A 26,801-nucleotide genomic window follows, 5' to 3' on the forward strand; every position below is an offset into this window, starting at 1 on the left:
ACATACGAGGTAGTAAATGCGCCGCAAGTTCCGGGTTTGCGATCTATCGAGTTTCAGCTTAACAGCTCATCTGCATGCATAGGAAATGGACATTCGCTGGTGCATGGTTGGGCTGTTTGCCTAACTACTGCTCAGTGAATGCCCATAAAACTGTTACACCTGGTAAAAACAGGCATGGGGCCTTCCTTTACCAGCATAAAGGTTTAAATAAATATTAAAATAACAGTTTTTAAACATTCAAAAATCTTCAAAATTTGTTTAGGTTATTTTGGGCTCCTTTAAAAATGTTTTAATTTATTTTTCAAAAAAATTAATTTTTGTTTTAAATGTTTAATTAAACTGTATTTTAATTAATTTTAAATGTAATGATATATTTGCATTTAGGTTGTGCGAAAATGTATTTTTTATGTCATTCCTATTATGTTGATGGGTGCCACAAAAAAGGTTACTGCACAAGATAAAAGTTCATGGGGTTGGGGGTAATATATTAGCATGGCTAGAGGATTGGCAAACTAACAGAAAACAGAGAGTTGGGATAAATTGTTCATTCTCTGGTTGGCAAACAGTAACTAGTGGGGTGCCGCAGGGATCAGTGCTGGGAACCCAACTATTTACAATCTATATTAACGACTTGGAAGAAGGGACTGAGTGTAAGGTAGCCGAGTTTACTGACGATACAAAGATGGGAGGAAAAGCAATGTGTGAGGAGGACACAAAAAATATGCAAAAGGACATAGACAGGCTAAGTGAGTGCGCAAAAATTTGACAGATGGAGTATAATGTTGGAAAGTGTGAGGTCATGCACTTTGGCAGAAAAAATCAAAGAGCAAGTTATTATTTAAATGGAGAAAGATTGCAAAGTGCCGCAGTACAGCGGGACCTGGAGGTACTTGTGCATGAAACACAAAAGGATAGTATGCAGGTACAGCAAGTGATCAGGAAGGCAAATGGAATGTTGGCCTTCATTGAAAGGGGGATAGAGTATAAAAGCAGGGAAGTCTTGCTTCAGCTATATACTTGGAATACCGCGTGCAGTTTTGGTTTCCATATTTGCGAAAGGATATACTTGCTTTGGAGGCAGTTCAAAGAAGATTCACTAGGTTGATTCCAGTGATGAGGGGGTTGACTTATGAGGAAAGGTTGAGTAGGTTGGGCCTCTACTCATTGAAATTCAGAAGAATGAGAGGTGATCTTATCGAAACGTATAAGATTATGAGGTGGCTTGATAAGGTGGATGCAGAGAGGATGTTTCCACTGATGGGGGAGACTAGAACTAGAGGCATGATCTTAGGATAAGGGCTGCCCATTTAAAACAGAGATGAGGAGAAATTTCTTCTCTCAGAGGGTTGTAAATCTGTGAAATTCGCTGCCTCAGAGAGCTGTGGAAGTTGGGACATTGAATAAATTTAAGTCAGAAATAGACAGTTTCTTAAACGATAAGGGGATAAGGGGCTATGGGGAGTGGGTGGGGAAGTGGAGCTGAGTCCATGATCAGATCAGCCATGATCTTATTGATTAGTGGAGCAGGCTCGTGGGGCCATATGGCCTACTCTTGTTCCTATTTCTTATGTTCTTATGTTCTTATGTTCTTATTCCATACGTAAATGGAATCCCCATAAGGATAGTGGGAATCCCCCTTTTTGATTAGTTGGACCGCATGTGTCCCTGGGATACATGGGCCTTTACTGCAGGCCCAGGACCACGAGAGTCTGAAGATATGGGGGCACCAGTTAGGTGTGTATTTTTCTTGAGGATCGGAGGCATTCACCTGTGGGAAGCCTCCAATTGCAATTTCAGGTTCAATCTTAAAATTAGAGCTAGTGCTTTTAGGAGGGAAATCAGAAGCACCTTTTTCACGGAGTAGTAGAAATCTGGAATTATCTCGACCAAAAGGCTCTGGGTGCTCAGACAATTGGAGCTTTCAGGACTGAGATTGATAAATTTTTGTTGGGTAAGGGTACCTAAGAATATGGAGCTAAGGCGGGTAAATGGAGATGAGGTACAGATCATGCCATGATCTAACTGAATGGTAGAGCTGGCTAGAAGGGCTGAATGGCCTACTCCTGATCCTATAGAAACGTAGAAACATAGAAAATAGGAGCAGTAGTAGGCCATTCGGCCCTTCGAGTCTGCACCGCCATTCAATATGATCCTGGCTGATCCTCTATCTCAACACCATATTCCCGCTTTATTCCCATACCCCTTGATGCCTTTTGTTTCTAGAAATCTATCTATCTCCCTCTTAAATATATTCAGTGACTTGACCTCCACAGCCTTCTGTGGTAGAGAATTCCACAGGTTCACCACACTCTGAATGAAAACATTTCTCCATCTCGGTCCTAAATTTCCTATCCTGTATCCTGAGACTGTGACCCCTTATTCTAGACTTGCCATCCAGGGGAAACATCCTCCCCTCATCCAGTCTATCCAACCCAGTCAGAATTTTATATGTTTCAATGAGATCCCCTCCCATGTTCCCACATTCTTTCAACCTGTACTGAGTTAGCGATCACGGCCATGTCGAGAGCAAATAGGTTAGTGAAGAGAAAAATTGGTTGTGGTTCCCACTCCTGATTACTATTCAGTTACCCCTGCTGGAATGTGTCGATTTGGGGTTAGGAGATTATCTGACTGGCTGTGATGCACTACTTGGTGGAGTCGCCTCCCAGTACTTGCTCTGTGCACTTGTATGTGAAGAATAATCACTAATGCTCGTGGAATTATAAAGCGTGTTTCATTGTCACTGCAGAGATTTGTTTAAACAGTAAAACTAATCCGGATTTGGTAAATAATAACCAACACTAATATGTCCTTCCACCATACCTCCCCAGTTGTTCTGTTACTGTATGTAACTATTTGAAATGTGAATAGATGTGGGTTATGGGGAGCAGGCCATGATCTTATTGAATGGCGGAGCAGGCTCGAAGGGCCAAATGGCCTACTCCTGCTCCTATTTGTTATGTTCTTATGTTAACTTCCAGGAAAAATAATCGATATGTTGCTTCAAATTGAAGAATAAAAAGAATGGGAGGGAAAAGAAAGTTGACGACGAATATAATCAGAAGCAGAGAGAATAAATATAGAAAACTACAGAAACATAATGAAACAATTCAAATAAAGAAAAATCCAACACAAGGTAACAGAATCATTAGTTATTATAGGCATGTCTTCAACTTTTGCTTCGGATCTCCAAAAGCCACATTTTTTCACGTTTCTGATGCTATAGATTTTAGATTAAGGTATTCGATTCATGTGGAAAAATTTTGAAATTCAGTCATGAAATTTAGTGGCATCAAAGCCAAATTCAAGCCAGCAATCCCAAACCTGAAGCTGGTTTATCAACACCCACTCCTGATAGTTAATCAGTAATTACATGGAAAAGTGGCACCTTTTTAAACGAAAAGAGTTAAACTGATCTGAAACAATTATACAGAATTAAAGGCAAAGCTATTTATGTGAAATCTTAAGTGTTCTAAAAGAAATTAGCTGTACTCTTACTGGCACCAGTTGTCCTTTGTTCCATTGTTTATATATTAAAACGACTGGTTAGAGGCAGCCTGACAACAGGTATTCATGCTGAATGGCACTATGAATGAATGCCCATAGCCTGCTGCAGCCTCCTTGATGAATTCTATCTCCCCTCTCCCCCTCCCCACCATCCCCCCGGCCCCCATCCCCACCACCCACTCACTCCCTAACACTGGACTGGAATTTAATGTTATCTGCACAAGATATTTTCGCTGACAGTAACTCTGATCAACATTTTAAAGTATTGCTGTTTGGAATTTTCTATGGAAAGTCATATGTGTCCAGTTCTCTCTTTGTTTTTTTCCTCCATAATCAACAGATTATAGATACAACTATAGCTATTAAAAACAATTTTTATTGTTAGTTTTGTGCTCATCAAGCTGAAGGATGTTGATACTGGGAAATGCAGTATTTTACCAGTTCAGGCAGCCACTGTCTGTATCAAGAACTCCAGCTTTAACAACAATATCAACTTATATTTCTATAGCGCATTTAACGTATTAAAACATCCCAAGACGCTTCACAGGAGCGTTATCAAACAAAATTTGACACCAACCAAGCCTCATAAGCAGATATTAGGGCAGATGGTGTAGGTTTTAAGGGGCGTTTTTAAAAGGGAAAGAGGGGTAGAGAGGCGGAGAGGTTTAGGGAGGGAATTCCAGAGCCTAGGGCCTAGGCAGCTGAAGGCACGGTCACCAATGGTGGAGCAATTGAAATTGGGGATGTTCAAGAGGCCAGAATTAGAGAAGTGCAGATATCGGAGGGTTGTGGGGCTGAAAGAGATTACAGAGATAGAGGGCGAGGCTATGGAGGGATTTAAAAACAAGGAAGAGAATTTTAAAATCAAGATGTTGCTTTATCGGGAGACAATGTAGGTCAGCGAGCAATGCGGTGATGGGGTGAACTGGACTTGGTGCAAGTTAGGACATAGGCAGCAGAGTTTTGGATCACCTCAAGTTTATGGAGGGTAGAACATGGGAGGCCAGCTAGGAGTGCATTGGAATAGTCAAGTCTAGAGGTAACAAAGGGATGGATGATGGTTTCAGCAGCAGCAGATGAACTGAGGGGTGGAGTCGAGTGATGTTCCGGTGGTGGAAATAGGCAGTCTTAGTGATGGCATGGATATATGGTCGGAATCTTATCTCGGGGTCGAATATGACACCAAAGTTGCGAACAGTCTGGTTCAGCCTCAGACAGTTGCCAGGGAACAGTATGGAGTTGGTGGCTAGAGAACGGAGTTCGTGGTGAGGACTGAAGATGATGGCTTCGGTCTTCCCAATATTTAGTTGGAGGACATTTCTGCTCATCCAGTAGTGGAGGTTTAGAGAGTAGAATGGGCAGGCAGGAGGAATAGAGCAGAGGATGGAGGGGCAAATCTTTTGCTTATGTACAAACGGGATTTCATTTAAACAACTTGCTTACAAAATTAATTAAATTGTATTAGCAGTGATTGTGATTGGTTTGTAAATTCAGGCAATGGGGATACAAATGGGGATTTGAATACAGAAAGGTTTATTACTGTATTTTCAGTAAATAAAACCATAGGAATGTAATTGTTATGATAAATATATAGCATTTCCATTAGGGATTTAACATGTTGGTCATTAGTAATGGTCACAGTAACTAGTAATGTTTATGGTGAATTGATTTGCACTACAGTCCTTTATTGTAAAATTGGTAATATAAGGTGCTGACGTAATTTTGTGTATAAATATCAAACCATACCTCATAGTATGCCAAAATTCCAGCCGCTTTAGTGCAATTCCCTTGTGTTCCGGGACCACACGCTGAAGCACCGGGTTTGTTATCGGGAGAACAGAGTGTGAAAGTCCGCCCATATGTTGGAAATCCAACCAACAGTTTTTCTGCAGGTGCACCATTTTCTTTCCAGTAGTTTGTAGCAAACTCCTACAAGGAAGACATTTTACTTAAATTTGACTTCACAAATTTGCATTAGTAATTCAAGAGAATTTGAGAAAAATTATAAATGGAAAGATGAAAAAGTGATATATTTTTAAATGTATATACATACTACATTAAAGTATTTATCATCGTAATAGTCAGTAGAACTCTTGTACAGAGGACTATTGGGTCCCGTTTTAGTATCCCATGGACCATGGAACTCATAAGTCATCACACCGATAAAATCCAAATGCCTGCACAAAACAAAAATGAATAGGTGTCGAGGATGGTATGAAGGAAGTTTCTACTACCTGTACATACATTGAACCTGCCACTGGGGAGCACTGATGAGCAATAGCAATGACTGTTTTCTTTCCTGCTCCCGCTACCTCTGCAATTTATTTGCTAATCTTCATAATTTATAAGACCATGAATTTTAAGAAACAGGAAAAGGCCATTAAACCCATCAAGCCTGTCCTTTTTTTTTCAGAAATTCAACTCACCCACCTGGTTTCTCAGAATATCTTTCAATGCCTTCTCTCCCTCAAAGCGACTCGACTTTTCTCTTAAAATTCATTTATACTCCTAGTCAAATAGCCTTGTCTGAGAATTTAATCCACATCCTTACCCTGATGTTTTGTCTGACTTTCTGTCTCATGTCCCTGATATTTGAAACTTTATTGCATTCAATACGATAGCGGTAGGGCATAAGAACATAAGAAATAGAATCAGGAGTAGGCCATTTGGCCCCTCGAGCCGGCTCCGCCATTTAATAAGATCATGGCTCTCTGTTAAAGTCTCGGTTATCATTTTCAGGAATATAGTTGATCTATTTAGGGTATGATTTGATGAAAACGACTTCAGCTGCAAAATATATTTGACATATAAAGAGCTTGTACATACTTTGAAATCTTTTCTATTTCATAGCCTGCTTGAATATTTCTGATGCCAGACGCCACTGCCGCTGAAAGCAGCAATCTTGGTTTGTTGCTTTCACTGGATTCGTTCTTAAACTTTTCTAGGAGTTCCTATTTATTAACAAATAGTAATATGATAAGGTTATAACAATGGTACATAACATGTGACAGATTGGAAATGTATTGAGTTTTTTTTGTAACTTTACAATTTTTTAATTACTTTTCTCCTTTTTTCCCACATTACAACAGTGACTACTCTTCACAAGTACTTCATTAGCTATAAAGCACTTTGAGACGTCCGTTGGTCGTGAAAGATGCTATATAAATCCAAGTCTATCTAGTCTCTTTTTTTTGTGGATTATGCCATCCCTGGGTGACGAAAGGGTGGCTGGTCATCTTCCAGGCAACTGTCAAAATGATACTTGTGCCGAGACACTGTAAAGCTCACAAGAACACCCCTGGGATGATTATCCTTCTTGTGAGTGCCCCGTCTCAGGTGAGCATTGCTTCACGTTGGCAACACTGTGGTGAATCATTTTAAATGCCTCAATTAAATCATCCCTCAATCTTCTGAACTCCAGAGAATACAAGTGAAGTTTATGTAACCTGTCCTTTATAATTTAATCCTTTCAGTCCCAGCATTCATTCTGACAAATCTGTACTGTAGTCCATCCAACACCGATATAACTTTCCTCAGGTGCGGTGACCTGAATGCAGTTCTCCAGATGAGGTCCAACTGAAGCACCACTTTCGTTTCCCAACCCCCTTGCGACAAAGGCCAGCATTCCATTAGCCTCCAAACACATTGGTACTGGACCACCAAATGTGTGTAAAAGTTAAATGTGGACATTCCTTCCCCAGTAAGAAAGGTTCACGGGTCCTTTTCATGCATTTTGAGACAGAATGTAATGATCTACATGTCATTTTTTTAAAATTATAGATTGGATCCCCCTGATAAATAACAGATTTGTATTTTATCGCTCACCTGAACCAACAGTGTGAAGCGCTGCTTGTCCTGTGGTGGGCTTCTGTTAAACGCTGGATACTCCCAATGCAGATCTAAACCATCAAATCCTTTTTTCCGTAGAAACTCAATCACAGACTTAATGAATATTAGACGAGTTTCGCTGCTGGTAACCATGGCAGTGAACCTGACAAAGATATGTTTTGAAAAAGTATAGTTAGAGTCATTTGTGAAGTTTCTAGCCTTGTTCATTGATGGCTGAGCCTGTCCTTTTGTTAACAACTACAAACTTTTTTTCGATTCCAGAATCATTTCACCTTCAAAACTCTACATTTGGATAACAGTGGAATGTACTGCAATACAATGCAGTTCTCGGGTACATTTTTCAATGTATGTGCTGTGGCACAGCCATATTTAATTACAAAAATAATTCTCCTTTGAAGCGCCTGTAAGTTGATGTAAGTATTTGAATTTTTTTTCAGATTTATATAATAATGAAAAATACATTTCCAGTGGATAATGCTTTGTATGTACTAGTCATCTTTTGAGGTGAGTTGTATGTATCTGCTTCTATTTGTGGTATAATATTCCTATCATTTGACCTACAGTGGCTTTTTATCCACTGTAGATGAAAAAATTAGGTAGAGGGAACCTAATTAATCAAAGGGGACCTAATTAAGTAACGTTAAAAACCATAAGCAAGACTGAAAGAAAAAAAAGAAAGATGCATGCTACGAACACAGGGAGAATGCTAAACTAGGACTCTCAGGAAGATAAATGACCTTATCACAGAAAAAACAGACAGTTTGGAAAAATACACTCCAAGGCGAGGTCACATGGAGTGGTAAGAGATTACAGGAAACAATGGATGATTGAGAACCCGCAGCTGGTTGAAGGTAGATCGGCCAAGAGGGGAAGAGTTCGCAGACCTGAGAATGATGTAGCACGTAACTTATCAGATAAAAGGCACACAGGGGAGGTAATGAAGCTTGCTGTCAATATAATTGTATTAACCAATTAACATTTGTAATCACAGTAGTTAGGCGAAACTTTGAGACGTGGCAAGGAAACAACAAATGGAAAGCTTCCACGCAGAACTTCATGATTTTGTATATATTTTGACTGCATAAAAATAGCAGCCCCGAAGCTGCTCAGAGAGAACGGCTGGTTTGGGTCACTGAGTTACTGAACTCATGTAGAAGCTGGGTCTCCCTTGATCGATCGAGCAAAATAAACAACTCCTTTCTCCACATTACGAGATCGAATCAGGAAGTATGTGATGGAGTTGAGTAAGCAGCTGAAAGATATATGGCTGGTCATAAGAGATAGACAAAGGGATGAAGATAAAGATCAAGGGAAAAAAAACCCCAGTGGTAGTGACGGAGGTTGGAGCGAAGGTAATGGTTAAAGAATTGCCAGGAAAACCTGGATTCGCCCCACGATGGAGCAGACCATATGAAGTATTAATCAGTGGTGACACATGTGCGTGTATAAATATGAAAGATGGGGGCCGATGGAAACATTGGTCCCAGCTGAAAGAATATAAGGAAAAGGCTGATGGCGGAACCTAAGATACTCCCGGTAATTTACTCCTTAAAATACGCCTTAGAGTATAAGTAGTGGATGGATGCATTGATAGATGGACTTTTCAGAGGACTAGGATTAATATTTTCAATACTAGGGGTACTTGCCATAATGAAATGGATCTGGGAAAGATCACACGTCCGGAGAAATGGTAAGAATCTAACTAAAAGCCTGCCATATCCAGGATGTGTTTTATCAACAAAATGTATATAAATGTGATCACCACCGCCTTTATGATTCTACAAGGACAAGCTACAAGACTGTCCCTAGGGGCCCAGAAGCATATACCCACACTGGAAGGTACAACAACTACGTAAAGCAGCCCCTAGGGGGCGGCTTCCGAGTGTCAGGAGCGTTTATCTTGAAGCCACAAGATAAGTGGGAAACACAATGTTACTTGAATATTGTAAATCAGGGGAATTAACCTCGGGAAAGCGCATGGTAGTTAAACCTGGAACAGAAGTAATAGTACATTGTCTGGACCCAAAGAGGGACATGGCCTTAGAGCTATCCTCGTTAAAAGCGATAGAATGGGTCACATGTCAGGAAGAGAGAAAGTGTTCAGGTCCAGCAGTGATGATTTATTGGCAAAAACCTATAGTCATGACCCCAGGACCAACAACACTACCACCAATTACTTGCCCTCTCCTTACTTGAAGGACCACCCAGCGGGTTGGTGAAGAGATTGGAGGGAATGTTGTTATTTGACAATGTGCAGCATGAAATATTACCTGTGATCATAAATTTAACAGACCTATACCTGCCAGAAAAGTTTAGCCCCAAGACTAAAGTGTTATACACACGGAAGCTAGATACAATCCTGAGAAAAGCTGGTGATGCATCAGAAGCAAGGGAGTATCACAAGCAGCTGAAACACAAAGGAGGAAGACAGAGGAGATCTGTAGGGAATGATGTATTAACTGGAGTAAGTATAGGACCTCTCTAGTAGATGCACTAGATATATAGGTGATTCAAGCAGGAGTAGATAGTTTGAGGGGAACGATGGAGGTACTAATGAGGAAACAGGCCAGGATAGGGATAGAATCTTCAGATTTAAGATCTAAAACATCCAAAATAATCCGTACTGGAAGGCCATGCACGAACAATTACTGAGCTAAATAAGCAGGAACGAGAGGACAATGTGGAGGACAGGAAAGGAGACACATGTCATGCTTATGGGAGATGGATGATCGGTCAGGTGAGACACAATATGGATCAGATACAAACCGGGTGAGTTCCAGATTGGATAAATAGCACCCAGTTGAAAGAAAGAGCACAGCACACTAGGCCATTAGACGCTGGCACCCTGAAAGGAATGACTAGGGTGTATGCGGTTACAGGAGGATGTAAGGGGAAACAAACCCCTATGTAGGGATAATATTAGTGATCCTCATAATAAACCAAGGCTCATACCTGTATCTTCAATATGAAGTTGAAAACATAGGGATAATATGAAGGGAGGAGTACATCCGTCATTACCCGATGGACCAGTATGCGATCAAGAACAATAGAAAGATAAGGGGAATAACTTTATCCGGGTGGCGGAGAGAAGGAAGCCTAACTATATGCCCTCACCCAGTGGGAGGTGGGAGCAAGGATAGCTGCGGCTTTGACAATACTTCGGAAGGATATGTCATTAGAATAGCCCTGCCCGAACCGAACCCACACATTACACCCATCAAGAACGAGGAGAATATTGTGTGGTAACTAGCCTGGGAACTTACGATTATGGAGGCTTGACTTGTAACATTACAATGCCTAACTTTTGCTTTACTCTCAGTGTCGGTGGCAGTGGGAAGAACATGCATAACATATATACACTCCAGGAAGACAATGACATTAAATATAAGTGATGAGAAGCAAAATATTGATGATTACATGGAAGAGCAAGCACCAGCAATTCCCCTGTTACTTGAAGATTTAACTGAGCTCAAAGGACTATTAAGAAATAACATTAAAAGATATTATGAGTTAAAGGTTAAAGGCAAAGAACTGGACAGTGAAATAAAGGATAACCTGAAAAACTCGCCTTGGTACTTGAGATTATGGAATTGGGGAATGAATGTTGAAATACATCCATGGATAAGGATCCTTTCACATACCCTAGTGGCAATACAGATAGTAATAGCCTTGAATTGGTTGGTGATGTTATGTAAAAAGTGCAAAAGACAGATGAGGTATACCCAAGCAAAGCTACAAGCTAGGGATCAGGTCAAACTCCTGGCAGAATGTGCAGGCAGATACAAGTGACGCAGAATGAAAACCTTGGCTAAGGCCATTTACAAAGAACAGAGGAAGCCTTTGCTAGGTCCACATAAGGGGGAGCAACCATAACAATGGCACGAGTACCTGATATGAGTTGTGAGTGTTCTAATCCTATCATCTGATCAACGAAACCGGGGCGGGAGACACACAAATCAAGATAGGGAAAGGGAAACTATTGGTCAGGGTGGGTATTTGGGGTAACCATCTGACCAAATGGGGGATTGTAGAGGAAAAAATTAGGTAGAGGGAACCTAATTAATCAAAGGGGACCTAATTAAGTAAAGTTAAAAACCATAAGCAAGGCTGAAAGAATAAAAAAGAAAGGTGCATGCTACGAACACAGGGAAAATGCTAAACTAGGACTCTCAGGAAGATAAATGACCTTATCACAGAAAAAAACAGACAGTTGGGAAAAATACACTCCAAGGCTAGGTCACATGGAGTGGTAAGAGATTACAGGAAACAGTGGATGATTGAGAACCCGCAGCTGGTTGAGGGTAGATTAGCCAAAAGGGGAATAATGTAGCACGTAACTTATCAGATAAAAGGCGCACAGGGGAGGTAACAAAGCTTGCTGTCAATATAATTGTATTAACCAATTAATATTTGTAATCCTAGTAGTTAGGGAAACAACAAATGGAAAGTTTCTGCACGGAACTTCCTGATTTTGTATGTATTTTGACTGTATAAAAATAGCAGCCCCAAAGCTGCTTGGAGACAACAGCTGGTTTGGGTCACCAAGTTACTGAACTTGTGTAGAAGCCAGGTCGCCCTTGATTGATCGAGCAAAATAAACAACTCTTTTCTCCACATACAGACTTGTGTCGAGCGTTATTTAAATACTCCACAACATCCACCTTATTTTTTCCACGTTCCAGTGGATAACTAAATTTTCAACATTTTCATTAAGATTAATTCCTATGCTTATTCTCATAAATCTGATTTTCTGTGACCGTGAGTGGTGGGGAGGAGAGGTACAGAAGGAAAGAGACTCCAATGCTGCTGGACAGGTAGATATGTCGGGGATTTCTCTATCATTTCCTTCCAGAGCCTGATTACATCAGGCAGGCAAACTTTACTGCAATGCAGCAGGCATTATTTTTCCACTTCAGAACCATTCTAGTAGGAGATGTCATATGATCAGAGTCATAGCTCCATTGCAATAAGAGGTTGCAGTATTGGTTTGTGAGTGACAGTCACTCAGATCAAATACTGATACAATAACTAAAGTTAAGCATTCAGCCAAATTTTATTTCACTGAGATTTTATTCGATATATTTTCTGGCCAGCGATGTTCCTGCTTAACATGCACATGCTAAATTCCTCTGTCTGCTTTAATAATAGTAGTAATAATCTGCTTAAGGAAGCAATAGCGGGACATTTGGAAAAGCATAACTCAATCAAGCAGAGTCAGCATGGTTTTATGAAAGGGAAATCATGTTTGACAAATTTGCTGGAGTTCTTTGAGGATGTAATGAGCAGGATGGATATGGGGGAACCAGTGGATGTGGTGTATTTGGATTTCCATAAGGCATTCGATAAAGTACCACATAAAAGGTTACTGCACAAGATAAAAGTTCATGGAGTTGGGGTTAATATATTAGCATGGATAGAGGATTGGCTAACTAACAGAAAACAGAGAGTCGGGATAAATGGATCATTTTCCAGTTGGCAAACAGTGACTAGTGGGGTGCCACAGGGATTGGTGCTGGGGCCTCAACTATTTACAATCTATATTAATAATTTGGATGAAGGGCCTGACTGTAATGTAGCCAAGTTTGCTGATGATACAAAGATGGGTGAGAAAGCAACTTGTGAGGAGGATACAAAAAATCTGCAAAGGGATATAGACAGGCTAAGTGAGTGGGGAAAAATTTGGCAGATAGATTATAATGTGGGAAAATGTGAGGTTATCCACTTTGGCAGAAAAAATAGAAAAGCAAATTATAATTTAACTGGAGAAAAATTGCAAAGTGCTGCAATACAGAGGTACCTGGGGGTCCTTGTGCATGAAACACAAAAAGTTAGTATGCAGGTACAGCAAGTAATCAGGAAGGCAAATGGAATGTTGGCCTTCATTGAAAGGGGGATAGAGTATAAAAGCAGGGAAGTCCTCCTACAACAGTACAGGATATTGGTGAGGCCACACCTAGAATACTGTGTACAGTTTTGGTCTCCGTATTTAAGGAAGGATATACTTGCATTGGAGGCTGTTCAGAGAAGGTTCACTAGCTTGATTCCGGAGATGAGGGGGTTGACTTTTGAGTAGGTTGGGCCTATACTCATTGGAAGAATGAGAGGTGATCTTATCGAAACATATAAGATAATGAGGGGGCTCGACAAGGTGGATGCAGAGAGGGAAACTAAAACTAGGTGACATAGTCTCAGAATAAGGGGCTGCGCATTTAAAACTGAGATGAGGAGGAATTTCTTCTCTGAGAGTTGTAAATCTAAGGAATTCTCTGCCCCAGAGAGCTGTGGAGGCTGGGTCATTGAATATATTTAAGGCGGAGATAGACAGATTTTTGAGCGATAAGGGAATAAAGGCTTATGGGGAGCGGACAGAGAAGTGGAGCTGAGTCCATGATCAGATCAGCCATGATCTTATTAAATGGTGGAGCAGGCTCAAGGGGCCAGATGGCCTACTACTGCTCCTATTCCTTATGTTCTTATGTTTAAAATCAGACTCAACTGTTGCCAACGAACCGGAATCGGAACCCGTTTGTTGGCAGGTGTCACTCGGTAAAATAAACAGGTTAATGACGTAAAAGGCACAAAGTGATTTGGTCTCCTATTTTCCACTTGATGGATTTTTGGCGCCCGCGCATGTTAACGTACGATTTTTTTGTGTACGTTCGCGGCAGAAAACAAATCGGGACTTTCACCAAACAAATATTTGAATTTGGCGCCGCGCTCTCCGAAGTTGTCTGGGGTGGCGGAGCTTCAAGTCTGCTCTAAAAACTGGGCATGCGCGAAAAAAGAAACTTCCTGGTCTGGATCAGACTTATTTAAAGAGCCTTTTGTGATCGGATCGTTTTTCCTTTTGAGATCAGATCGTGCTGGCTGGATCTTTCTGCAATTTTGAGCATTATAACCTGCAAAATATGGCTGAGAGGGAAGCGGAAGAGGAATTTGAAGGAGGAGAAGGAAGGGCCGTTTGATTTCTCCCACACAAAGTAGTATCCCTGGTAGATATCATTGAGAGGAAATGGGACCTGCTGGCAACTCAGGCAGAAAAGCGAAAAAAATTAAAATCTGGTATAATGGCTCAACGTTGGGATGAAGTTGCTGTAGAGCACAATGCGGTAGCCATCAGCCAGAGAATTGGTGGGCAGCTAAAACAGAAGTGGCAGGACCTAGGACAATTAATTAAAGTAAGTATGCACTGCAATTACATTTGTAAATGTATGTGTGTGTGTGTCTGTGGCCACCACAGCAGAAGGACCCTCTCTTAAAAATGATGAACTATCGGGAAAGCTGATGTGGAAATTGTCTGACATATGTGACGGAAATTTGCAGGTAACTGCTGCAATAAAGGATCACATCCAGGTTGTCATTCAATAACTCCAAATGGCGGCATCAACTGCTGCCACTCAAATCATGCCCAGAACACCCTCAGGGACTGTGCCACAGGGTGATCCACAGCTTGAGAAAGAAGACGAAGACGAACCCGGGCCTTTCAGAAAGGTGTCTACTAGGTCTGCCCCTGTCCTAACCCACCAACGGAAACCCAAAAAATATAACCTTGGGCTCACCGGGCGGCTGAGGAAATCTGCTGCGCCAACAGACAGGGCTAAGGGTAGAGGCACCAGGGTAGGCAGGAAGGGCACTATGCGCTAGTGGTTGTTGAATAAGGGGGAGGAAAGATATTTTAATCTTGCTGTTACTTGTTTTGTTAATAGAAAAGTTAAATACAATAAAGTTTTGTTAATTGAAAATGTTAAAGTTTGCGAGAAGTTTAAAGTTTGATAACTTTAATTTTCAATTAACATGTAAGTATAAATGTACAAATGTAAACCTATTATTTTAATTTAACCAGAATCGGTGCATTATTTTGTGAATTTAACCAACATAAACCAACACAATATTATTAAAAGTGCAAACAGGTGTAAACAGTCAACATAGAAACATAGACATAGAAACATAGAACATGGTGCGATACTTTAATCAACCGTGCCGCCGTTTCACTTTCAGGCAGAAAAGTTCACGGATTAATAACTGACTCAAGTCTCTAGCAAAGGCTAGAGATCCCCTTGGTCGCCCCGCCCTCCTCCACCGTCCTGCGGCTCGAGGTGCTTCCTCCTCCTGCTGCTGGTCCTCCTCCTCATCAACCTCCTCCGATCCTCATTCCTCCTTCGCCCTTCAGGAGGGTCTTCAATGTCCAGTACCTGTCCCCTCATGATGGCCAAGTTGTGTAGCATTCAGCACATGACAGTGAACTGAGCGATGTGGTGAGGGGAATATTGCAAGTAGCCTCCAGAGTGGTCCAGGCATCGGAAACGCTGCTTTAAAATGCCAATTGTCCTATCTATGATCTCCGTGACGTTATGTGGGACATATTGTACTGACGCTCTGCCTCAGTGCGGGGTTTGCGTAGGGGGGGGGTCATAAGCCAGGTGGCGAGCCCATAACCTTTGTCCCCGAGTCACCAGCTCTGCCCATCTGACACCTCCTGAAACATCACAGATATAATGCTCTGACGTAGGATGAAAGCATCAAGAATTATTCGTCGCCTCTACATGTGCATGCAATGTATGGCCAACGCCCTTATCACATCAGGCATGTTAAAAATTGAACCCATTATTAGAAACATAGAAATATAGAAAATAGGTGCAGGAGTAGGCCATTCGGCCCTTCGAGCCTGCACCACCATTCAATATGATCATGGCTGATCATGGCTGATCATGCAACTTCAGTACCCCATTCCTGCTTTCTCTCCATACCCCTTCATCCCATTAGCCATAAGGGCCGCATCTAACTCCCTTTTGAAAATATCTAACGAACTGGCCTCAACAACTTTCTGTGGTAGAGAATTCCACAGGTTCACAATTCTTTGAGTGAAGAAGTTTTTCCTCATCTCGGTCCTAAATGGCTTACCCCTTATCCTTAGACTGTGACCCCTGGTTCTGGGCTTCCCCAACATCGCGAACCTTCTTCCTGCATCTAACCTGTCCAATCCAGTCAGAATTTTATGTTTTAATGAAATCCCCTCTCATTCTTCTAAATTCCAGTGAATATAAGCCTAGTTGATCCAGTCTTTCTTTATATGTCAGTTCTGCCATCCTGGGAATCAGTCTGGTGAATCTTCGCTGCACTCCCTCAATAGCAAGAATGTCCTTCCTTGGATTAGGAGACCAAAACTGTACACAATATTCAAAGTTTGGCCTCACCAAGGCCCTGTACAACTGCAGTGAAGAAGTTCCTCCTCATCTCGGTTCTAAATGGCTTACCCCTTATCCTTAGACTGTGACCCCTGGTTCTGGACTTCCCCAACATCGGGAACATTCTTTCTGCATCTAACCTGTCAATCCACTCAGAATTTTATATGTTTCTATGTGATCCCCTCTCATTCTTCTCAATTCCAGTGAATATAAGCCTAGTCGATCTAGCCTTTCTTCATATGTCAGTCCTGCCATCCCGAGAATCAGTCTGGTGAACCTTTGCTGCACTCCCTCAATAGCAAGTATGTCCTTCCTCAGATTAGGAGACCAAAACTGTACACAATATTCAAAATGTGGCCTCACCAAGGCCCTGTACAACTGCAGTAAGACCTCCTTACTCAATTCCTCTCGCGATGAAGGCCAACATGCCAGTTGCCTTCTTCACCGCCTGCTGTACCTGCATGCCAACTTTCAATGACTGATGTACCATGACATCCAGGTCTTGTTGCACCTCCCCTTTTCCTAATCTGTCACCATTCAGATGCCATTCTGCCTCCATGTTTTCGCCACCAAAGTGGATAACCACACATTTATCCACATTATACTGCATCTGCCATGCATTTGCCCACTCACCTAACCTGTTCAAGTCACCCTGCAGCCTCTTAGCATCCTCCTCACAGCTCACACTGCCACTCAGCTTAGTGTCATCTGCAAACTTGGAGATATTGTTGTTATTATGCAGATATATACTTAAATCACTGACACCTTTCCTCTCCATTTTGCTCCACAAGGCTGGGTGACGCCCTAGATTGAACCACACCCTGATCTGCACATGTGTTTGTTTGTTTGTTTGTTTGTACAGTGACTCTCTTGGGTTACCTGTGCTAAATGGTGATTTCTAGCTTGCTGCTGTTCCTGCGCACAAAACGTCCAGTTTCGGATGCTGACCGAGCTCGAGCACTGGTCGAAGGAGTGCCGGCCAGGCAGAATTGCAAGCTCAGCCAGACATAAGCACAACTTGACGCTCGGCTTCAAAAGCAGCTCGGGCTCTGGTGCTTGTGCCTGGCCGAGCCCGCAACCCTGCCTGGTCGGCACTCCCATGACCCGTGCCTGGAGCCTGACCAGCAACAATTGTGTTGGGGTGGACAGTCGCAATTTGGGTGAAAAAGAATCCTAACCCTAACCCTAACCCAGCAAAGTTATTTCAGTTCCCTCCCTCCGAAAAACTTATACATTTGTTTATTAAATTGTCTCGCTCCAGAACTCGGAAATTACTTTCCGAATTATTTTCAGAGTACCCTGCACTGCGCTGAAAAAAATCGTGGACGGCCAAAATCACCTAACTGCACAAAAACGCCGCCCGAGCCCGTTTTCACTTGTGCCTGCAGCAAATTTCTTAAAACTGGCGCACATGGTCGGCGCCGGCGTACAAACGTTGGCGAAGATTGGAAACTGAGGATTTGACATCAAAGAACGTTCGGACGCCAAAAAACAGCACACAATCATGGCGAAAATAAGGGCCTTGGTATGAGCGTATTAATCACAGATACGCGAACAGTGTCTATTGAAAAATGTCCCCTGGTTTATCCATTGCTATAGATTTTTAGTTCTGTATTTACAACTGTAGTTACAACAATGACTACACTCCAAAAGTACTTCATTGGCTGTAAAGTGCTTTGAGACATCCGGTGGTCATGAAAGATGCTTTATAAATGCAGATCTTTTGTATGATTAAATGGACGCTTGCCTACTCCAAATATAACCTTTGCAAATATTTTTATTATCCTAATGCGCACATTCGTTACAGTACTACAGTCAGCATCTTAATTACTTGTGAGTTATTTGGTCCTCAGGAGGACAATAGAGTTTCAGAAAAACCAAAGCATTAGAAGTATAGTTGCAGTAAAATTCCAAGCTGCACTATTTCTGTTGGAGAAAGAATGATAAAATTGAATGGTATTCATTATCTTAGTGCTCCCAGGAACAAGATGCAATGTTGTCGCTAGGATTTCGGTAAAGCATCATGATCGCAGTGTAAAATCTTCATGTTGTGTCCACTTGAACTGTAAACATCCAGCAGCACAATTAGAAATTTTATCCAAATTGTGACTGCAGAGAGCATCTAGAGTGAAATATTGATGGTTACAGGTCTGGTATTGGTGGTGGTAGCGGTGGCAGAAATTTGAGGTGATGTATTGAGAGTAACACCCACGAATTGTATTGGCAACATGACATTACCTTGGCTTAAGCACAATTTTTGCCTTGGTGCCACCACAGTTAATATGCAAGTGAAAAGCATTGATTCGATTTGCTTGGTTTGCTGCTGTCACCAGGAGGTCGATTTAACGACAAGTTCGATGTAGTTTGAGACGACATTAGTTGTAACCTAAGATCACACAAGAAGGCTGTCATCACCTCCCGTCCTCCCCCGCCGTGAAAAGCACTGAGATGTCTTCAAAAACTAACTGTAAACGTTTCACTTTCTATAATTATCTCGTGTCATTTGATCCCGTTGGACTTGTACCCATTTCTTCATACACAATCTCAGATTTCTTTATTTCTTGTGTCATTGACATACTTAAAGGTCTATGTATCAGTAGAAAATAATTTTGAAAAGAATCTTACTTTTCAGTTCCGAAATTCCAGCCACCGATAGATAAGAGTGTTTGTAAATTTGGATTTCTGTGAAAATCAGATGAGATGATAAGTATTTCTAAAAGAGCACAAAGATCATGAAGAAAAATCTTTATTCTTTCAAAAAAGATATGGTGATGGCCTTACACTCTTTCATTCTTAGACATTGAATACTACATTTGACTGTTTTAACTGAAGAGTTTTAATTGACGCAACACATGTTGAATTTATACTGATGTAAAAATATCAGCTGAATGAAAGACCTGAAGCTACTGCTTTCATGATTAATAACACGGTGTGGTAAAGTTGCTTCTCTGAGATTGAGATTAAGGTTAAGGTAGATAATGCAGACAAAACGTTCGCATGAATAAAAACCATGCTATACTTGATCTAGTAGTGCCGATACTGAATTGTGAAAAATATTTAATTTGTCATCACTGCAATTAATTTCTGTAATTGTTGAACTCTCCATAGTTGGATAATCAGGATATTTAATGGCTACCATAGAGGCATTTCCAATGAATGGCTTCTTCTAATTATTTTATATTCATTTCTGTCCAGGGCAATAAATTTCATGCACATTTAATGTTAAGCAGTTGTATTTGCATGCATCATTTTCCAAAACTATTTTCCCATTTTAAAAAGAGAGTGGGATTTATAGTTCTGGTAACATTTTGTGAAGAACTTTCATGGTGGAATGTACAATTTATGTCACAAATTATAATAACTTCAAAGATATTTGAAACAATATTTAGTATCTCTGCACCTTGTTACAAACTCACACGAGGCATGTATATATCAGACACGGTCACTCTGTGACCTTAACTTTATTCCCAGGACCAAAGAGTGGTGACCCTGGGTGGGACCTCCCCTTTTATACCTGGAAACTCAGGTGAGGAGTGTCTCCCGCAAGCTCACCCCCTGTGGTCAGGGTGTGCATTTCAAGGGTACAGGTACAGTGTGCATGAGTTACAGTTACATAACTATTGTCACTGCAAGATGGTGAAATACATGACATCACCTCACCCCTTAAGTCTTTTAGTTTCAGAGGTTAAGTCTATCGGGTGGTCGACGCTCTCTCGTGGAGCGCTGCAGGTGTGGCTCTGGTGGCTGAGCCTCAGCACGCGTCTCTGTCACTTGAGGTGATTCCGGTCTGTCCGGGCTGGCCGCAGGGACTGTGCGTGCTGAGGGCTGTCTTTGTTGCTCGTACGCTGGCAGTGGTGTGGGTGCTATCTCATCATGCTCTTCTTCCAGTTCCTCCGTGTCTATGCTGAACCTTGTCTTTACTTGGTCCAAGTGTTTGTGGCATATCTGCCCATTGTTTAGTCTGACCACCATGACCCTGTTTCCTTCTTTGCCGATTACAGTGCCTTCAAGCAATTTGGGTCCCAAAACATGGTTAAGAACAAATACCGGGTCATCTATTTCTATATACACCTCCCCCTTGAGCCTCGATCATGGAGCTCAGTTTGGGACTGGCGCTTGCCCTCAACAATGTCTGCCAGGTCTGGGTGAATGAGGGACAGCCGCGTCTTGAGCGTGCGTTTCATGAGGACTTCCATTGGCGGGACTCCCGTGAGCGAGTGTGGCTGGGACCTGTAGGCCAGCAGGAGGCGCGATAGGTGGTACTGAAGGGAGGGTCCTTGGATGCATAGCGTGCCCTGCTTTATGACTTGGACTGCCTGTTCCGTCTGGCCATTGGAAGCCGGTTTGAATGATGTTGTCCGGACGTGCTTGATCCCATTGCCCGACATAAACTCCTGGAATTCATGGCTGATAAAATACGGACCATTGTCGCTGACCAGGATGTCCGGCAAGCCATGGGTCGTGAAAACCGTACACAGACTCTCCACGGTGATGGATGTCGTGCACGAGTTCAATATGATGCACTTGATCCACTTTGAGTATGCATCGACAACGATCAGGAACATTTTCCCCATGAACGGGCCCGCATAGCCTACGTGAATGCGTGACCATGGCCTTGTGGGCCAGGGCCACGGGCTGAGTGGAGCCTCCCTGGGGGCATTGCCCAGCTGGGCACACGTTGTGCACCTGCAAACCCAGTGTTCCAGGTCTGAGTCAATCCCCGGCCACCATACATGTGACCGGGCAATGGCCTTCATCAACACGATGCCAGGGTGCTCATTGTGGAGTTCCCTGATGAACGCTTCTCTTCCTTTCTGGGGCATGACTACCCGGCTGCCCCATAACAGGCAGTCGGCTTGGATGGAAAGTTCATCCAGCCGTCTCTGAAATGGTCTGACTTCCTCGGGGCACGCCCTGTTTGCGGGTGCCCAATCCCCAGTCAGGACACATTTCTTTATCATGGATAGGAGGGGGTCCCTGTTGGTCCAGAGTTTGATCTGTCGGGCTGTGATGGGGGAGCCCACAGTGTCAAAATCCTCTACGGCCATGACCATCTTGGCGCTCTGCTCCGACGCCCCCTCCCCCAGTGGGAGCCTGCTGAGTGTTTCAGCGCAATTTTCGGTGCCTGGTCGGTGCCGTATGGTGTAGTCATACGCAGCCAGCGTGAGGGCCCATCGCTGTATGCGAGCTGACGCATTAGCGTTGACAGCCTTGCTGTCAGACAACAGGGATGTTAACGGCTTGTGGTCCGTCTCTAGCTCGAACTGTCCACCGAAAAGGTACTGGTGCATCTTTTTCACACCGTACACACACGTGAGTGCCTCCTTCTCGACCATGCTGTATCCACGCTCTGCCTGGGAGAGTGACCTGAAGGTGTAAGCCACCGGTTGGAGTCGGCCGTCATAGTTACCCTGCTGCAACATACACCCAACTCCGTAGGATGATGCATCGCATGTTAAAACCATTTTTTTACAGGGGTCATACAAAGTCAACAGTTTGTTGGAACACAGCAGGTTCCTCGCCTTATTGAAAGCCCGTTCTTGACAATCCCCCCAAAACCATTCACAACCTTTACGGAGGAGCATGTGTAACGGCTTCAACAATGTGCTTAATTTCGGCAGAAAGTTCCCAAAATAATTCAAAAGTCCCAGGAATGATCATAACTCCAACGTGTTGCCTGGCCTGGTTTAGTGGGCCGGATCCCGTCTGCGGCAACCCTCCTGCCCAGGAACTCGACCTCTGGGCCAAAAACACGCACTTGCCGTTTTTCAGCCGCAAGCCTACCCGATCCAATCGGCGTGGCACCTCCTCCAGGTTGCGGAGTTGTTCCTCGGTGTCTCAACCTGTTATAAGGATGTCGTCTTGGAATACGACCGTTCCAGGGATGGACTTGAGCAAGCTTTCCATGTTTCGCTGAAAGATAGCCGCTGCCGAACGAATGCCAAATGGGCACCTGTTGTAGACAAATAATCCTTTGTGCGTCGTGATGGTGGTCAGAAGCTTGGAATCTTCAGCCAGTTCCTGAGTCATGTAGGCCGAAGTGAGGTTCAGCTTCGTGAACAGCTTTCCACCTGCCAGTGTGGCAAAGAGGTCCTCGGTTCTCGGAAGCGGGTATTGGTCTTGCAGCGACACTCGCTTTGTAGTCGCCACAAATCCTAACCGAGCCATCTGCTTTGAGGATGGGAACGATGGGACTTGCCCAGTCGCTGAATTCAACGGCCGAAATTATGCCCTCTCTGAGCAGCCTGTCCAGTTCACTTCCAATTTTCTCCCGCTTCACGTACAGCACCGCTCTGGCTTTGTGGTGCACTGGTCTGGCGTTCGAGTGATGCATATCATTACTTTAGTGCCCTTGAACATTCCGACACCGGGTTGAAAGAGTGACTCGAATTTTTGCAATACCTGCGAGCATGAACTTCGCTCCACGGATGAAATGGCGTGCACATCCCCCCATTTCCAATTCATCTCAGCTAGCCAACTCCTCCCCAAAAGCGCGGGGCCATTTCCCGGAACAATCCAGAGTGGCAGTCGGTTCTGTAATCCATTATGCGTTACCACCAAGTTTGCACTGCCCAGCACTGGGATTATCTCTTTGATGTACGTACGTAGCTGCGTCTCAATGCGTTCCAGTTTGGGCCTGCTAGCTCTGTGTGGCCATAGTCTCTCAAATTGTTGGGCGCTCATGAGTGACTGGCTAGCTCCTGTATCCAGCTCCATGTGCACCGGGATGCCATTCAGTAAGACTTTTATCATCATGGGTGGCGTTTTAGTGTATGAGCTATGGACGTCAGCCACATGAACTCTCTGAACTTCAGCATTCATGGTTGTTCCCCAGGCCTCATCCTGCATTGCAGACCCCTCGTCTGGTTCCTCTGTCTCACAGACTAGCCTCGCTACTGCCTTTTTGCACATCCTGGCCAAGTGTCCACTCACATTACAAATCCTACAGGTATAAAGCTGGAACCTGCAGCTTTTGGCAGTGTGTCTACCCCCCGCACCTCCAGCATGAGCTGAGATTGCTGTTAACAAAGGGACTATTCCCAGGCATTCCTCTCTGATGGCCCGTTTGGCTGTTTCTAAGCACTCTGATGGAGGGTGTTATTGGTCCCATCACGGGATGCATTGTTCCTCGTGATGGCGTGAATTGCTGATCCCCTTTCCATTGTCCCTGTTGCGGGCCCACCCTGGAGCTTGTTGCTGCCTGGGCAGTGTCGAATTGCCCTTGTCTGCTTGCCTGGGCAGTGTCGAATTGCCCTTGCCTGCCTGCGGGGTTCTGTATCACGTTTACAACATTAACTCCCTGGTTCATCGCAACGTTAAAACCAGGGCTGTGTGCGTAAATTAGCTTGGTCTCCTCATCCCCTGCCATAAAGGTCTGAGCTATCAACGCCACCCCTTCTAAAGTCAAGTCCTTAGCCTTTATGAGCTTCCTGAAAATGCTGGCATGATTAATGCCCTCAATGAAAAAGTCCCTTAACATCTCCCCACTGCAGGCATCGGAGAACTTACAGAGACTGGCCAAATGCCGCAGTTCACCCACAAAGTCCGAGACGTTTTGACCCTCCCAACGCCGGTGAGAGTACAACCGGTGCCGGGCCATGTGTACGCTACTTACCGGCTTGAGATGCTCACTGATCAGCTGGCTGAACTCTTCTAAGGACTTGTCCACTGGCTTTTGGGGTGCGAGCAGGTCTTTCATCAGCGCATACGTCTGTGGACCACAGCTGGTCAACCGCAGATGCAACCTCCACTTGTCAGCCGCTGTCTCTTCCAACCAATCCTTTGTGACAAAGTTCTGCTGGAGTCTTTCCACAAAGTCGGCCCAGTCCTCACCCACACAGTAGCGTTCCTCTGTGCCACCGGTGGCCATCCTCGTGGTTCGGTGATTCCCATTTCTCGTCGCCAAATGTAGTGTCTCTGCACCTTGTTACAAACTCACACGAGGCATGTATATATCAGACACGGTCACTCTGTGACCTTCACTTTATTCCCAGGACCAAGGAGTGCTGACCCTGGGTGGGACCTCCCCTTTTATACCTGGAAACCCAGGTGAGGAGTGTCTCCCGCAAGCTCACCCCCTGTGGTCAGGGTGTGCATTTCAAGGGTACAAGTACAGTGTACATGAGTTACAGTTACATAACTATTGTCATTGCAAGATGGTGAAATATATAACAAATATAAAACTCACTTACCGTTTTTTAAGATTATTAAATGAGACGTAAAGATCGTCATCATCCTTTTGCTGTGCAACGATTTGATGATTATTGCCAATAGCAGCAAAAGCAAAAACAAGATGGGTGCATAATTTGGGGTTAATGTCTTCTGGTAAGAACTTGCAGTCTCCTCTTTTATGTGCCCAGTTTGTGAAGTAACAAACCAGCTTGTAGTCCTTGCCTAAAACTTCTTAAGAAAAGGTTATTCGTTCACTTGTGTAATTAGAATATACATTTCAAGAAGATGGCTTGGAAGTAGAAGCATTTTCAAGTTAAAATGATAACAGATCATAAAAACCTGAAATCAAGTTTAGATATAGGGTGCCTATTAATTTTCTGCGGTGCGGGAAAAAAAACATCACTCAGACATTTAGCTAACAGCCCTGGTTCAAAAGTGTGCAGACAAGGAACTCTTGGTGAAGCTGAACATGTAGGCTGTGATCACCTTTGATTTCATATAGAGAGCTCCACCATAAAGTACTCGTATTAGATTAACTTAGATTGTTGTAAAATAATACATTTTGTTGTATTATTTGGAATGGTGACATAAATAATCATAAAATCAATATGTGATAGATGGAATGGTGACATACACAAAACTATTTACTTGAGTGACCTCAGAGACAACATAAGTGAGTTACATACCCTGGCAACACAAGTAAGTTATTGTGCATATAATCCACCAATCTAATGTCATTGTTATTATATTGCTACTAAGCAGTGAAAATTAAAACACTTATTTTTTTAAACTGTAAATTTTATATAAAATTATATATTAGCAAAGTTGCATTATTAGGGATTTATTTCCAGCATTATAATGTGTGTTGATAGAGCTGCCTTTGCACATACACTGTGGATATTTCCTCACAACTCAATAAAGGGATTGAAATATATTTACTTATCCAACTAGCTATTGTGTATTTTATCAGAGTGTATTTAAATTACTCATTAATACAGAAAATAATCTGTTGTGAAGCAATACCCTACTACAAATGTCTGCACTTAGCATATCTAGTGAGATTTGCAACTTAATTCGTGCATTTTCACACAAACCTGCCCAGAAGCAGCAAAACTGCTAGCTTCTGAGCTGATTAGAGTGGTAAAAAAATCCTTTGCCAAAAAAGAATTGACGTTTTAATTCAAGCTGGAAAAGGCATTGATTCAAATGCTCAGACATTTGCAGATTACGAATTTTGTAGATTGAGATAACAAGGGGAACATAAGACATGATAGTCAATTTAACAATGAATGACAATAAAAGGTTAAAATCTGTTGCAGCTTACCACCGTACACTTCTAACAGCAGGACCAGCCCCACTAAAATAATAAGGAAAACATCAAATGGACATTTCAGCATTTATTGAAGTTAACATTTTTTAAATCTCTTTAATATTTCTGTTTTCTTTTGGATATTCACTTACCAGCACAGAGAATGCCCTTCACCATCTTGCTATTCTTGTTCCCAGAACAATGATGTTGGGGGACTTCTGTATAACGTGTCTGCTCTACACTAATCAGTGTATAAACTATGTACGTATATCCTACACCACAGAAATCATTGACAACATGTCGTCAATGTTTCGTCTGAGCAAACAAAGCGTTGCAGCAGAAAGATTAATAAATTATCAACTAAATAATAATTGTGAACAACTCAAATGTGGGAGGAAATGCAGAAAGTGGTTAAAGTTCAAAGGTACTAGATAACGCATCAAACATAGTCAATAAGTAAGCAGGCTTCTTCCAAAAGACAAGCTCCCTCATTTGTACACTGTACTGTGAATTTATCTTTCCTCTGGCTCTCTAGTCTTCACTGCTCCTCACTCCTCTGCTGGTCACTGGTTCTGTCGTGCGCACTGCTAGCACCCGAGACCACCATGCACCTCTGCTGGACCACATGATCAACCACCTCTGGCTCCTGATCGACTTTCTGCACCTCCTCAGTTTTCTGATTCCCCTGGACAACCTCCACCTGTGTCTTTACTAATATTCCGTTCCTTGAATGGCTCCTGGATCCACTCCCTCTCCACAACTGATTCCAAACTTCTTGG

The 26,801-nt window shown here is 42.8% G+C and overlaps 1 protein-coding gene across 1 annotated transcript in view; it reads right to left on the reverse strand.

The window, feature by feature from the left end:
- The window catches only part of LOC139228028 (acidic mammalian chitinase-like), a 45,886-nt gene extending 19,687 nt beyond the window's left edge, over positions 1-26,199 (reverse strand). Inside the window, exons 1-8 of the mRNA XM_070859175.1 lie at positions 26,175-26,199; positions 26,041-26,070; positions 24,734-24,944; positions 19,167-19,223; positions 7,333-7,498; positions 6,334-6,458; positions 5,561-5,684; positions 5,254-5,436 (exon numbers count right to left, since the gene is read on the reverse strand). Coding sequence (XP_070715276.1) covers positions 5,254-5,436; positions 5,561-5,684; positions 6,334-6,458; positions 7,333-7,498; positions 19,167-19,223; positions 24,734-24,944; positions 26,041-26,070; positions 26,175-26,199 — 921 coding nt within the window. The remainder of the gene's footprint in view (positions 1-5,253; positions 5,437-5,560; positions 5,685-6,333; positions 6,459-7,332; positions 7,499-19,166; positions 19,224-24,733; positions 24,945-26,040; positions 26,071-26,174) is intronic.
- Between the last annotated feature and the right edge of the window lie 602 nt (positions 26,200-26,801).

The sequence above is a fragment of the Pristiophorus japonicus genome, chromosome 17 (assembly GCF_044704955.1).
Source record: "Pristiophorus japonicus isolate sPriJap1 chromosome 17, sPriJap1.hap1, whole genome shotgun sequence".
In the NCBI taxonomy this organism is placed as follows: domain Eukaryota; kingdom Metazoa; phylum Chordata; class Chondrichthyes; family Pristiophoridae; genus Pristiophorus; species Pristiophorus japonicus.